The 12,982-nt window shown below is 44.2% G+C and overlaps 1 protein-coding gene across 1 annotated transcript in view; it reads right to left on the reverse strand.

Moving 5' to 3' along the window:
* The window catches only part of LOC134540947 (uncharacterized), a 58,412-nt gene extending 45,676 nt beyond the window's left edge, over positions 1–12,736 (reverse strand). Inside the window, exons 1-5 of the mRNA XM_063384034.1 lie at positions 12,731–12,736; positions 7,418–7,584; positions 2,857–2,895; positions 2,179–2,432; positions 597–760 (exon numbers count right to left, since the gene is read on the reverse strand). Coding sequence (XP_063240104.1) covers positions 597–760; positions 2,179–2,432; positions 2,857–2,895; positions 7,418–7,584; positions 12,731–12,736 — 630 coding nt within the window. The remainder of the gene's footprint in view (positions 1–596; positions 761–2,178; positions 2,433–2,856; positions 2,896–7,417; positions 7,585–12,730) is intronic.
* Positions 12,737–12,982: the final 246 nt, after the last annotated feature.

Consider the following 12,982-nt stretch of genomic DNA (forward strand, 5'->3'; position numbering starts at 1 on the left):
TTTACAGATAAAGCATTCAAATCAGCATCGCTCTAGTGTTTTACCACACAAAATAAATAAACGAACGAATGAATGGAGTGAAGGATGAATGGGATTAATATCTCGACAACATCACGATCATTAGTAGGGCCATGCACATTTCGCGAAAAGATTCCGAGACCAGCTGAAAGTTAAGACACTGTAGCATCGTCTGTGTTTCGTGATTGGGCGAGTTTCTTTCAGGTACACGACGATTGTCAAAACACCAATCACAGTAATTCGTTGCAGAAGCAGACGCGTCCCGAGTGGCCCGGCCAAACAAGGCAACTACTTCTCTCGCAGACGGCCGCCAATCACGAGGGAGAAACCGCTGGTGCACGTATACCTTGTTGCGGTCTTACAGGCGTTCAGCTTTATTCGCGAACAATGCCTGCCCCTAATCATTCGAGAAGATGAGAGGTGATGAATCGAGACCGGAGCAACGACGGGGCGAGTGAGCAGGGGGAACGGGAGTTCCCGAGGAAACCCCGCCGGCTCACGGAAATGTCAGCCGTGTCTCCCACCACGAGGGCGAGAGCACTCCCGCACACCGCACGGTCTCGGAGGAAGAGGAGGACTTGCCACGGAGGGTAGATCCTGACGAGGGAGCCCGGCTCCAACTGCGGCACCTGCGCCACGCACTGGTCCACGATCACCACGATGTCGGGGTTGAAGGCGTCGCCGTGACTGCTGCCCGCGCTCGAGTCGCCGTCCTCCTCCCGCTCGCGGCTGCTCGTCGCGTCTGCCTCACGCCACGCACCACTTCCACTCATATGCAGTTTGCAATACAAGAGCTAATCAATGTTCATGAAGATTAAAAAAACAAAAAAAAAACAACTGAAATGGAAGAACAACATCAAGTAAATTTTATTTATAACTAGCACCCCGTGGTTTAACAGTTAAACTAAACTAAAAAACTATTTAACTAAAAAACTATTTAATTAAAAAAAAACAGTCAAGTGCAAGTCGGACTCACGCACCAAGGGTTCCGTACCACCAACTATCCGAAGCTTCGCTGTAGTCCGACTCGCACTCGGCCAGATTTTATTACTTGTTTTTAATCCTTTATAGCTTGGACTATAATCACACTAAGATTGACTACTGCACGTATTGCCATTTTTACGATAGAACCATAAAAAAAAAATTATGGAAAAAATTCAGTTATCAAAACCACTTTATTGGAAGACATTTCTCACACATTGTCAAGCGATACCAATGTTACTGTATGAGACGGCGGAATGTACTGCAATACATCTCTGTAAACAATGTTTTGAAACTTGATTTCTGCGTATATATAGAGATTTATGGCTCTCGATACACGTGAGTAGTCAACATGGGGTGCCCAGATATATTCCTGCCACTGTTAGTGTTTGTCCTTGACTATTGTTAACAGTAATCGAAAAATGACACTTTCAAAGGGAACTGTAAGCGCTCGAAATGGAAAGTTAAATTTGTAGGGATGATGGGAATACGTGGTATCAATACCATCTCTCCTCTGGCTCCTCCGGTGATAATGGTGGCCAGCGCAATATGTCTATTCAGCTCCGTGATGCGTAATAAAGTGCCACTGCGCAACCTTGGTGCATCTAGGTTACGCATCAGCATTACAGGCACACCGAACCTTCAACTCCAAATTAGGGGACGGAGCACTGATGACTGGGTACGCAATTGCTCGAGCGGCTCCCTGAAGCTCGGCCGCTCAGTTCTCCGCTGCTCTGCATGAAGCGACTATTGTCTATCTTCAAAGCTCGAGCTCTTTGTGAGCTCTGCGAAAGATCGGACTTTCGTTTGCGAGTCACGATAAAAAATAAAATTCAATTCATTACTAAAATTAACCTATAACCTACAAAAATAAAAAAAAAATTGATAAATAACAAAACAAGCTTAATCCAAAACATATTGAAAGCCAATTGTTTTAGAAAGAGAACAACACAAACCTACCTGAAAAGAAAATAACCAAGATCATAGAAAACGTAGCCCGGTGCCATCTATCGGCACTTGAAAAGAACTTACGGCACCTCAAGATTGACTCGTGAATCAAAAAGTAACCGCGTGTTTGGAGGATTGCCAACATCGTTACTATTCTCCACTTCGTGGCTACCTCCTTAAGAGCCACGAGTCCCTGGGGTCGCCCTGTACGGAGGCAGCGCGGATCGTCACCTGAGGGGGCGCGGCTCCGCTCGCAGCGCAGCAGCACACGGCCGCACTCGCGCCAGCACGCCCGCACCGCCAGCACGGTGCTGCGCGTGTCTCCCCGGCCGCGCGACGCCGGCCTGCCCAGCTCGTACTGCCAGAGGTTGGCCTGCGACCGCTGCCGTGCCAGCAGCCGGTGCAGCCGCGCGCACAGGCTCCCCCTGCGACACACATACACGCACGGCCGCTCTCGTGCACCGTGTTTGCGCGACACGGCCAGCCTGCGACCACTACCTTTGAATATATAGAATGTATAGAAGTCGCGAGTGGATAGGATTTACTCTACGTTTTTCAGGAGCGTATATGATGAGCAGCTTGGGAACTTCACCGCTGCAGTGCGCTGCCATAACACCCTGTATCGTCTTAGTTTGTTATTTACCCGTTAAGAGCGCAGCCCTGTCACCCGCTGTCATTACCCCCTGCACCCCCCCACCCAACATTCACTGCAGCTCGAGGTCGTTCAACGGGAGGGTGGGGAAGGGGTGTTTGAAGAGTTCGACACTTGTCCGCCAGGGACCACCACAAGTCGATGCCCTAGAGATGGTGGCGATTGCGGCGGTGAATTAACCAACTACCTCAAACCGTATTAGAAATTTTAACCTGGGCTGGCGACTTCTATACAGTATATGTATTCAAAGCCGCTACCGTGCCACTAGACGGTGCAGCCGCGCGCACGGGCTGCCCCTGCAGACACACACACACATATGCACAGCTGTATCCATGCACCGCCTGGTAACACTCGGTCTCACAAGCTATATTGATATTTCTTTTCATTACTTTTTTTAAAGGGCTATTTCAAAAAAAAATTTACTCGATACCTACCCTTGCATTCGTAGTTCTGCCACAAACATTTTCTCCTGTGCAGTGTAGTATTATGGGCGTAACATGTTATGCAAGTAATGAAGATTATGAAGGCACTTTACATCCATGATATCACGCTAAGAGAATATCTGTTGAAAATATTTGTAGCAGAACAACAAATGCAAAGAGATGTACGGCATTAAAATGTGATACATTGCCCTTAAATAAAAGTAATGACGAAAAAACTAGTAAAAAATCAACATGTCCTTTGAGACCGCCTGGCCAGGGGTGTATCTGTGTCTGTGAGGCGAGATAAGCGTGATGCTAGCTGGTGTTTCTGTAACGGCATCGCCTATAAGCGCAAGGCTATGAACCACCGCGCAGTCTCCGCGTCTTGCGTACGGCAACTATGGTTCCTACTTGAACAGTGAATTTAACATTATGTGGCAGAGAAATTAAATAAAAGTGTACAACTCGCGCAGGCTAGGAAGGGCTTTGAGACGCGCAGGTTGTGATACCGCCCCCCTCGGCAGTCAAAGCGGCGCCTGTGCTCTAATTGGCTGTGCCTGCGAAGGCCATCGATAGCGCACGGCTGTCTAGTAGACTACTACCGTGCGTGAATATATCAGTCTTCCTCTTTCCGTGGTTGTGTTGTGTACGTATTTAACAGAGTAGGCTACCGCGAGAATTGTCGGATTTTGTGTGCACGTTCTCTTGAGGTATATACGTAACAATGCCTCCAATACATTCGAAGCTGAAACACAAGGTTCTGCATAGTCAAACGCGAGAAGTTATTGCGAATGTGATTGAGTTCATGAACAATGAAAAAGCGGCTCAAGAGCCTATCATCCCTTTTGCCGAAGCACGAAGACGTGTTGCTGTGGCTACAGGCGTGTCTACAAATGTAGTTACCCAGATTACCAAAGAGATGCAGCGTATTGCAGTCGGCGAGGGCACACGTTTCGAAACACCAAACAAGCATAGGACGCGTACGAAGCATGTTACGGGACTTGACGATTTTGATAAGTGTGTTGTGCGACGTAGTATTCACAATTTTTATATAAATCAGAAAATCGCCCCTACTATCCCAAGACTACTACAAGAACTACGAAAGAGTATTGGTTTTAAGGGAGGAGCAACAAGCTTACGAAAAATCGTACGAGAATTGGGATTTAGATGGAAGAAAACGAGAAAAAATCGTTCTGTACTTACAGAGAGACAAGAAATAAGATACAAACGGATTGCGTATCTAAGAGAGATAAAGGAAGCTAGGCAGCAAGGCAGGCCTATAGTGTACATGGACGAGACGTATTTACTGAGCTCGCACTGTACAGAAAAATCATGGAGTGACGAAAGCAATGCAGGCCTGTTGAAACCCGTATCTAAAGGCGAGCGAGTGATAATTGTTCACGCAGGTGGCGAAATGGGTTTTATCAAGGATGCGTTGTTAATGTGGCGTTCAAAGCAAGTTACGGGTGACTATCACAATGAAATGAACGCCACTAATTACGAGAAGTGGGTATTAGAGAAGCTTATACCTAATCTTCCAGAAAACAGTGTTCTGGTAATAGACAACGCACCGTATCACAATAAACTCCGTGAAAAGTGTCCTAACTCCAACTCCAAGAAAGAGGACATGAAGACATGGCTACGTGAAAAAGGTATTTCATTCCGGCCCGACATGTTGAAACCAGAGTTGTACGAAATAATAAAAAAACACAAAGAACTACATAAGAGTTACGTTATTGACGAGCTTATGTCACAGCACTCTCACCGAGTTTTACGTCTTCCTCCATACCACCCTGATTTAAATCCCATCGAACTCATCTGGGCGGACGTTAAACAGTGGGTTGCGCAACGAAATGTTGATTTTAACATTAAAAGTGTTATCGCTTTGTGCAATCAACGGCTCTCCGAGATAGATCAGGACAAATGGAAGTCAGTATGTGCACACGTACAAACAATTGAAAACGGATATAGAACACAGGAAGGGGCAATTGATATCGCTGTGGAAGAAGTGATAATTAACTTAGGCGAAGAAACTGACACTTCAAGTGAAGCTGATAGCTACAGTGATGACAGAAATCACTCTGAAAGGGACAGCGAGTTGTCGGGCATTGAAGAACTGCAGTAGGTAAGTAACCTGGAAAATGTATTTTGGTTTCAGTGTAATGTATACTGTATATACGTGTTTTGCTGTGCCGAAAGTAACCACTCTGAAAGGGATAGTAAATCAAGTATTACAGTAGGCGAACCAACTACATAACAGCCGCATGATGTTTTCAGTATGGTGTGTACCGTACACGTGTTTTCTTTCCTTTACACTCCCCTCTTCGTCACCAAGAAGGGGGGGGTACTTGAGCTGCGCAGTAGAAGCTAGTTTTCGTCCGTTTTTAATCTCCATCAAAACCTTTCCTACAGCGAGCCTGGTGTACTGCTGTCAAGAATATGCACCAGGTGTTTCATTTCTAAAAATTATTCTGAAAACAAGCGTTCTAACCTTTTTACCTCCTAAGAAATACAGTTCTAAAATGAAATTTGGAAACAGTAGTACACATCCCCCCCCCCCCCCCCCAATTCACTGTATATCATCTTAAAAACTTTTCGTAAACAGTCTCTACTTATAATATCTTGAGCAGTTTTTAAATTGTATTGTTTTTTTCTAGATTCTGATTTTTTTTTAAACATTTTGAAACAAAAAATGTTTTCAAAACAACATAACTCCATTTTAAAAATACTTTTTAAAAGATGTTACATATGTTTTTGTCTTATTTTATTACTAGGAATCACCATTTGTATTGTCTTATTTTATTACTAGGTATCACCATTTGTATTGTATTATTTTATTACTAGGAATCACCATTTGTACTGTATTGTTTTATTACTAAGAATCACCATTTGTATTATATTATTTTATTTCTAGGAATCACCATTTGTGTAGTATTATTTTATTTCTAGGAATAACAATTTGTTTTGTATTATTTTATTACTAGGAATCACCATTAGGGTATTGTCTGTGTTAGGAAACACTAGAATTTCAATAAAATGAAAATAAAATTTTTGCAGCCCTAATTAAGATATACTTGTAAAAAAATTGTTGTTTTATCATTACTGCCATGAAATGAGCATAAATTTCAGTTACCAAGAGTCCAATGATCAAAATCCCTGCATAAATCCAATGAAAATTTAGTATCTTATACAGTCACCTAAAATACCCGGTAAACCAATTTCAGAACTTCTTCAGGAAATTCAAATAAAGTTTTCTTACAACTTATTTAAATTACAGAGTCTTTTTTATATATACATAGCAAACTAAACACAACAATAACTGTAGGCAGGAAAGTGCCAAATTTCTACAAAGCTAAAACCTTTTCAGAGGTATTTGCAAATGATTTTAAGTGGACAGACTATAAATTTTTTTATTTCATGTGAGACTAAAAAATACATGAGGCATCATAAAAACTGAAATTCATGTTAGCAAATAGCTGCTAGAAATTACAGTTTCTTAACTTCCAGCAGCGTTATCGTCTATTTTGGGGCTTTTATCATGACTTTCATGACCCGCCCAGTTACGTGACTTCCGTGGATTGCACGACCTCGTGATGAGTCACAATCGTGCCCGGCTAGGGCGAAGACTCTTCCTTGCGCGTACATAAACAGTTTAAAATTTGGTCACAGAAGTGGGGTGTGTACAACTCGGTCAGCATTTGAAGACTGCCACTCTTGGAATTTAAATAAAGGCTGTGATATGTGATAGATTAATGCTTATAGAGATCAGGGCTGGCGCGTCCACACAGGCGAACTAGGCAACCGCCCAGGGCGCCGAGTAACTGCGGGCGGCGCAGCACGACACATAACAGCTGATATAGTATGTTTAACGATTATTGAAACTAGATGAAAATGGATTTTTGTAACAGTTTGGAATGTTTTATATTGATATAAGTAATTATTTAAAGTCCACGGTGACCTGTTTATGATTTGCAATAAGTAAAAATGTAAAAAAAAAAACACAAATCTTAGGCTTACGTGATGTATTTTGAGGCAAGGAAAATTTTTTTTGGGCTGTCCGGCCCGGGGGGGGGGGGGGGGTGGAGGGGGGAAACATTAAGGTTTTTCGCAGAGGGCGCCAATTTACATTGCACCAGCCCTGATAGAGATGTATTTTACACGATGTTCTTGTATTATGGCAATTATTAGGCTGTTTCGAAAACACGGAGAAAACGAACAGGTCTCGCTCGGCCACAATCAGTTCAGAGCAGAAGGACTCCATCGTACTTTCCTGATTTACTCCCTTGATTTTTTCCAGAAATAAAAACAATTCCCGGAGAATTCCGGGATCGCCCACATGCCGGATGTCGACACCGCGGGAAGTAACGTCGCGACGCGGGACGGGCGGAGTGCTTACTTCCTGTATCGCTTGCGCGCCGTCTTCCGGGCCGAGTCGACGTCGGGCGTCGGCCCTGGGGGGACGGGGGGGGCGGGCGAGCTCGGCTCCGAGCCGGTCCCCTCGTTCAGCTTCATCTCCTGGGACAGCACCGGCGAGATCCTCCTGCCGCAGGAGTGGTCGCTGCCCTGCGAGCACGGGACACGCAGGCGTCCCCCTGAGCCCACCTTCCTCGAGTCCACACAGTCCATCAAATAACATCCCTGTTTGAACGGTACATTACCGAAATTTAAGTCGGACTATTTACAAAAAAATTGTAGCTTTTTGTACTGTGCCCGCCGCATCGGCCTCCGGCACTCCGCTCCCCTCCTCCTTCTCCCTCCTTTTCCCCCCCTCCTAGTGGTTGATTGGCGCATGCGTGCGCTGCGGCGCGATCTTATAAATTGAGCTGCAACCATGTCAGGAGCCTCTTTCTTGCTTCTGGTTTTAGTCAGGCTCGGTTGTCTGTGTACCTGATACCATTTACCTTGCATACCTAATCTGCTCCACTCACGTAAACCCCAGTCCATGCCAGGTTCTGGCCTCCCTTCATGTTTAGTAAAAGGACAACCCCCTTTACAAAATCATTCATCAAATTGAAGATAAATTAACCTAGTTTTTCTTACAAATTTCAATATGTGCCACCTTAGTTATGTGGCATGGCACACATCCAACATAAAGTCCAATTTTTCCCACACACTTCAGTTAACACGTCCGGGGTAACGGAGGCAATAGCCTCTTTGATTCCGTGTCTCAACTTCGGAAAATCATTCGGTAGCGGTGGAGCGTAGATGCGATCTTCTATGGAGTCCCAAAGGAAAAAAAAAATTGCACAGCGTTATGTCCGATCAACGTGGAGGCCAGCTTTTTTTTTTTTTTTTGCAAACACACTTCTGGTCATTTCAAATTATCTATACCACTGTGGGATAATTTTGTAACATGGATCACAATTAAACTTTATAACGAAACGCTGAACTGAAATTACAGTTTCACTTTTAGCAAATTGCAAAAAAATAAAAACGCTTTACGCTCAGGAGTCACCATTTTTTTGTAGATGGCACTGAAAGCAAGAAAACAAGAAAGCATTACTTATGGATGCGCTTTTCTTAAACTGTTTTGAGTTACTCTTTGATTGTGAAATCAAACCAAAACTCTACAGGGCTTACAGTTGATACTATTAAGATTTATAACTGGGACTTTCTTTTATGGACATACTGCACAGTGAAAGGTCTTAAATCTGGCACGTTTGAAACAACGGCCATGCTGGATTAGCCATTTTGTCGAATAATCGAAAGTCAATAAAGTTTTAACAGGAATGCCAAAAGGTGAAAAACAGGAAATATTACATGATATGAAAACCAACAAAAGCTATAAATTCAGAGGGAAAACAAAAAGCAGGGGGCACAGTAACGAGACTTATCAGCCAAGGAATCCACCGGGGAACATCTGAACTTCAGCAGATCGATTGGAGTCGGACTACGGAATGTGCCTAACTATAGAAAGTGGAATTAAATCATTCCACAGTGTTTCACTTTAAAGCAGGGCTGTCTAAAAGTAATGAAATTGTGGGTCACAAGAAGACAAAATGGTTGAACATTTCACAAAAGACAGAGTAATTTTATCAGATGTATCCTATGCAGATCATAAATGTGTGAGCATGTTTAGAGAGAGCTGCATAATAAAAAATTTAAAGCTTACCTTAAAAAAATGTTTTATTATTTACCTAATATAGGCTACCTATTGTAACAGTCAAGAAGGGTTTTGATCAGGACATGGTTAATGGTAGAAATTTTTAAAAAATATTAGTAATACTATTAAAAAGACAGAAATATAATTATAGTTTGAGATTACACTGATGAAGATAAGAACTGAGTGTTATACCAGTGTTTCTTAAAAACTATAAAAAGTAGATAAGCCCAGTAACCATTCAGTATGTCCTAATTAGGTAAGTGAATATTTACCTGGGTAGCTTCTAATTTCTGCGAAGAATTGACTTCTTGCGAGGAAACACTCTCGATCACAAACGAAGCCGACGAAACTGAATTACTCTCGTCTTCGTTTATTACTTGAGCTAGATGCCTAGGGTTCTTCTCTTTGACAACTTGAGATTTTTGGGCCTGAACTTTTTCCATGGTTTTTATTATGAACTTCTGAAAGGCTGTTTCTTCTGGTTGCTTATCAGGAATGCTAACTTGAAGGGCGGTCTTCGTATCATTTTTATTTAAAGGCAAATTATGAAACACAATTGGAGATGGTTTTCCGATTTCCATCAACTGTCTACCACCTTGATTTGTAAGATTTTTTTTCAATACCGGGGAAACATTCTGCTCTTGGGGTGATTCTGGTATTAATTGTGAATCATTAAACGTTGAACTTGCAGAAAAGGTATGTCTTGCTTCTTGTGAACTGCTCGATACAGTATCTTCTTTCAATGCAACCTTGTCTGACAAAGAAATTGGCTTTAAATTTTTGGTTTCCTCGCAATCTGGAAAAGTGCGTGATGAGTGCGGCACACATTCACAATCCCTGTTGGAATGCTGCAAACAGTAGCTCACACCTAAATGTCTGTCAGTTTGTGCTGACACACTGACGTTACTTTGGGTCCCGGGCACACCTGTGAGTCTCCCGATGATCACAGGGGAGTCGGGGTGTGTATCAGCGCTGACCTCCGAAATGTTCAAGGCCTCCCTGCCATGCGTTTCACCAAGAACGTCTGCGCTGCCTCTGGGAACGGGTAGATCACAAGATCCTTCCGAATGTGTAGACTTCTTCAGAGAATGATTGTCCAAACTGTCTGTTGCCTGCTTTGTAGCCGAAAATGTTTCCACTGATCTGACCATCCTTCCCTGCATCACCGTGGATTTCGTAGCCGAGGTGAGGACGGGAGACGAGGGCGGTAACACAGCCGCGGCCCCCTCATGGGGTGAGCTCGCCAGAGTCCTTCTCGGGGTTTCTTCCGGCTCGGAGCAAATCCCACGTCCCGGATGCCCAACAGACAACTTCAACAAAGCCTTTTTGGTTTTAAATTTTTTCCTTCTTGCAGCTTTTCTGCCCGGAAAACTATTTCTGCTTGGCACATTCCTGCTCTGAAACATTTCAGGGTGCAAGGCTTCTTTCGACTGAAGTTTCTTCGCGATGGTCTTGAAGAGTTTCCTGCAACTGTTCTTCTTCTCCAACCTACGGCCAGCGACCGACGACACACTGCATCCGTCATTGTCGTGCATACTTGGAGATGGCTCCGCGCCGGGATTGGTCAGTTTATGGCACCCAGTCTTTGTTTTTGATTCAACACTACTCTTGCCCTCAGGAAGATGTAAACACTGCTTTTTACAACGCTTCTGAGAACCTAGTGTAGGCGAGTAAGTCTCCGACTTTGTACTCTTGATGGCTGGTGACTTGGGGGAGTGCAGCGATACACCAGGTCTCCAACACATTTCCACAGCTGCAGGTGTCTTCTCTCTAACGTGGGGAGGTGTCATCGCTGCGAGGACAGGCGATGACGGGTGAACCTCCGTAGCAACTCCTGTCGCGTGGCTCGTCTCTTTGCGTGATGAAACCACGTGCACAGAATCATGCACTTCTGGTTCACGAGCATAGCTATCGTTCGACCAACGATCACAGGTACTTTTGCGTTTTCGAAGTGCTGTTCCCACGACAGGAGACCCTAACCCACATGTACTGTCTTGTCTCATCCCCCTCATACATGGTGAAAGCGATTCATCTACCGCGGCAGAACTAACACTCCTTGTACACTCGGGAACTACACAATGAGACTTTTGAGCACTTGCAAGTTGTTCCTTCACAGTTCTGGAGTACAAGTTTCCGGCAAATTTAACACCTGACAGGCACGTTCCAGTTTCAGCGACGAGACTGGATGTTTTACTTCCCTCCGCAACAGTTTTATCACTCTCACAAACGGAACTAAACATTTTTCTTTGCACACGTAATGAACCAGGCTCATCTAAGCCACACCGTCTTTCACACCCGTCATTTCCCACGCCATCTCGCCTGGAAAAGGTCTTATCGGAACCATCTCGGCAAGAATCAAAGTTTAATCTCGTCACAACGCTAGACTTCCTTGGTAAAAAATTCCTCGAATGGGGCGGCTCCTCTTCGTCTGTGTCGCTAGACGTAGTCTCCCACGAAATGCTTAAGTTTCGGTCCTGCCGTTCTAAATGCCGGGGACTGTCCAGTGCCTGTGGTTTGCTGTAGAAACTTTCCATGCACTTGTCCCAGCACTGAAACAGCGAAACACATTGGCAACCATAAAATACAGAGCACTGGAACACAAAACCAAAGACAATCTTATTCACTTCATAGTACTGAATGGTTCAATGGTGTGCTTAACATTATTTACTTTTTGAAGTGAAACTTCTTGACAGTAGGTAGCGTAAGCTGAAGGGAAGATGATATTAGGATGTAATGGACTGTGCGATGCTCAGGGGGCAACGAAAGGTGAAACGATCAGGAGTGAGGCATCGATGGCAGAGAAGAAAATGGGTCTCGGCTGCAAGGCCATCGAGAGAAACTATGGACCCGGGGACAAATAATTTTCGTCGGCCCCCCTCGCCATTACCAAATCCTAAAATATAAAAAAAAAAGGTACACTTTTATAACTGTAAAAGTAACCATAGACATAACTGTAAAAATGTGATCTACATGTATCGTATAAAATGTAACATTTCCAGTGAATTATATTAGTAATAGATTTGTAATTTTGTACAAGCTCAACTATGCTCCTATGGTACCTACTTAGGCCCTGGGGATTCCCCCCCCCCTCCCTTTTCTAGGCCACTCCTTCTCTATGGCTCTGCTCACGAATGCTCAATTGCATGTTTGCATTATAGTTCAACTGCAAATCTGAGCACATGCACACTTGCACACACGAGCGTAGGTCCTGGGGGAGGGAGTGAGGGGTACCCGGGCCCCCTCGGAATTAACAAGCCCATCACTGAGGGGCACACTTGTGTTTGCAGAATCGTGACTGTGAAAAGGGGTCGATAAACGTAAATCTCAAAACAACAAATCACGGTTAAAATTTCTGCATTTTTTTTTTAAGTTTCCTGCTTATTGCATGCACACAGGCCAGAGTATGGGCAATGTACGACATACAAGCACCCCATCCAGCGGTGACTAAGTGTGTCGGTTTAAACCCCACGCGCAAAACTCTCGGGCCACGTGGTGCATACCTTGAAATTCCAGCTGCCCCCTCTACCCCTTGTGAATCCTACCGATTTGAGCCCTTGCTTGCACACTTGGACACTTGCATACTTGTGCACTCTCATACTTGCTCACCTGCATTCTTGCACACGTTTATCTGAACTCTCATACCTCTACCTGTGAAGTTTCACTTGTAACGTGCGTGGTGGCCACGCAACCAGGATGCGTTTGTTTTATTGAAGTTAAAACCTTCTGCCTTGTCGAGTTCGAAACCCGGCCTGGCCATCCTGATTTCATTTTGCAGTGGCCTGTCGTTTTACACAATTCCGGGACGGTTACTAACCACACGTCACTGTCTCCAGTTTGCTCATGTGTGGCTATCAACCA

The sequence above is a fragment of the Bacillus rossius genome, chromosome 17 (genome assembly GCF_032445375.1).
Source record: "Bacillus rossius redtenbacheri isolate Brsri chromosome 17, Brsri_v3, whole genome shotgun sequence".
Classification (NCBI taxonomy): domain Eukaryota; kingdom Metazoa; phylum Arthropoda; class Insecta; order Phasmatodea; family Bacillidae; genus Bacillus; species Bacillus rossius.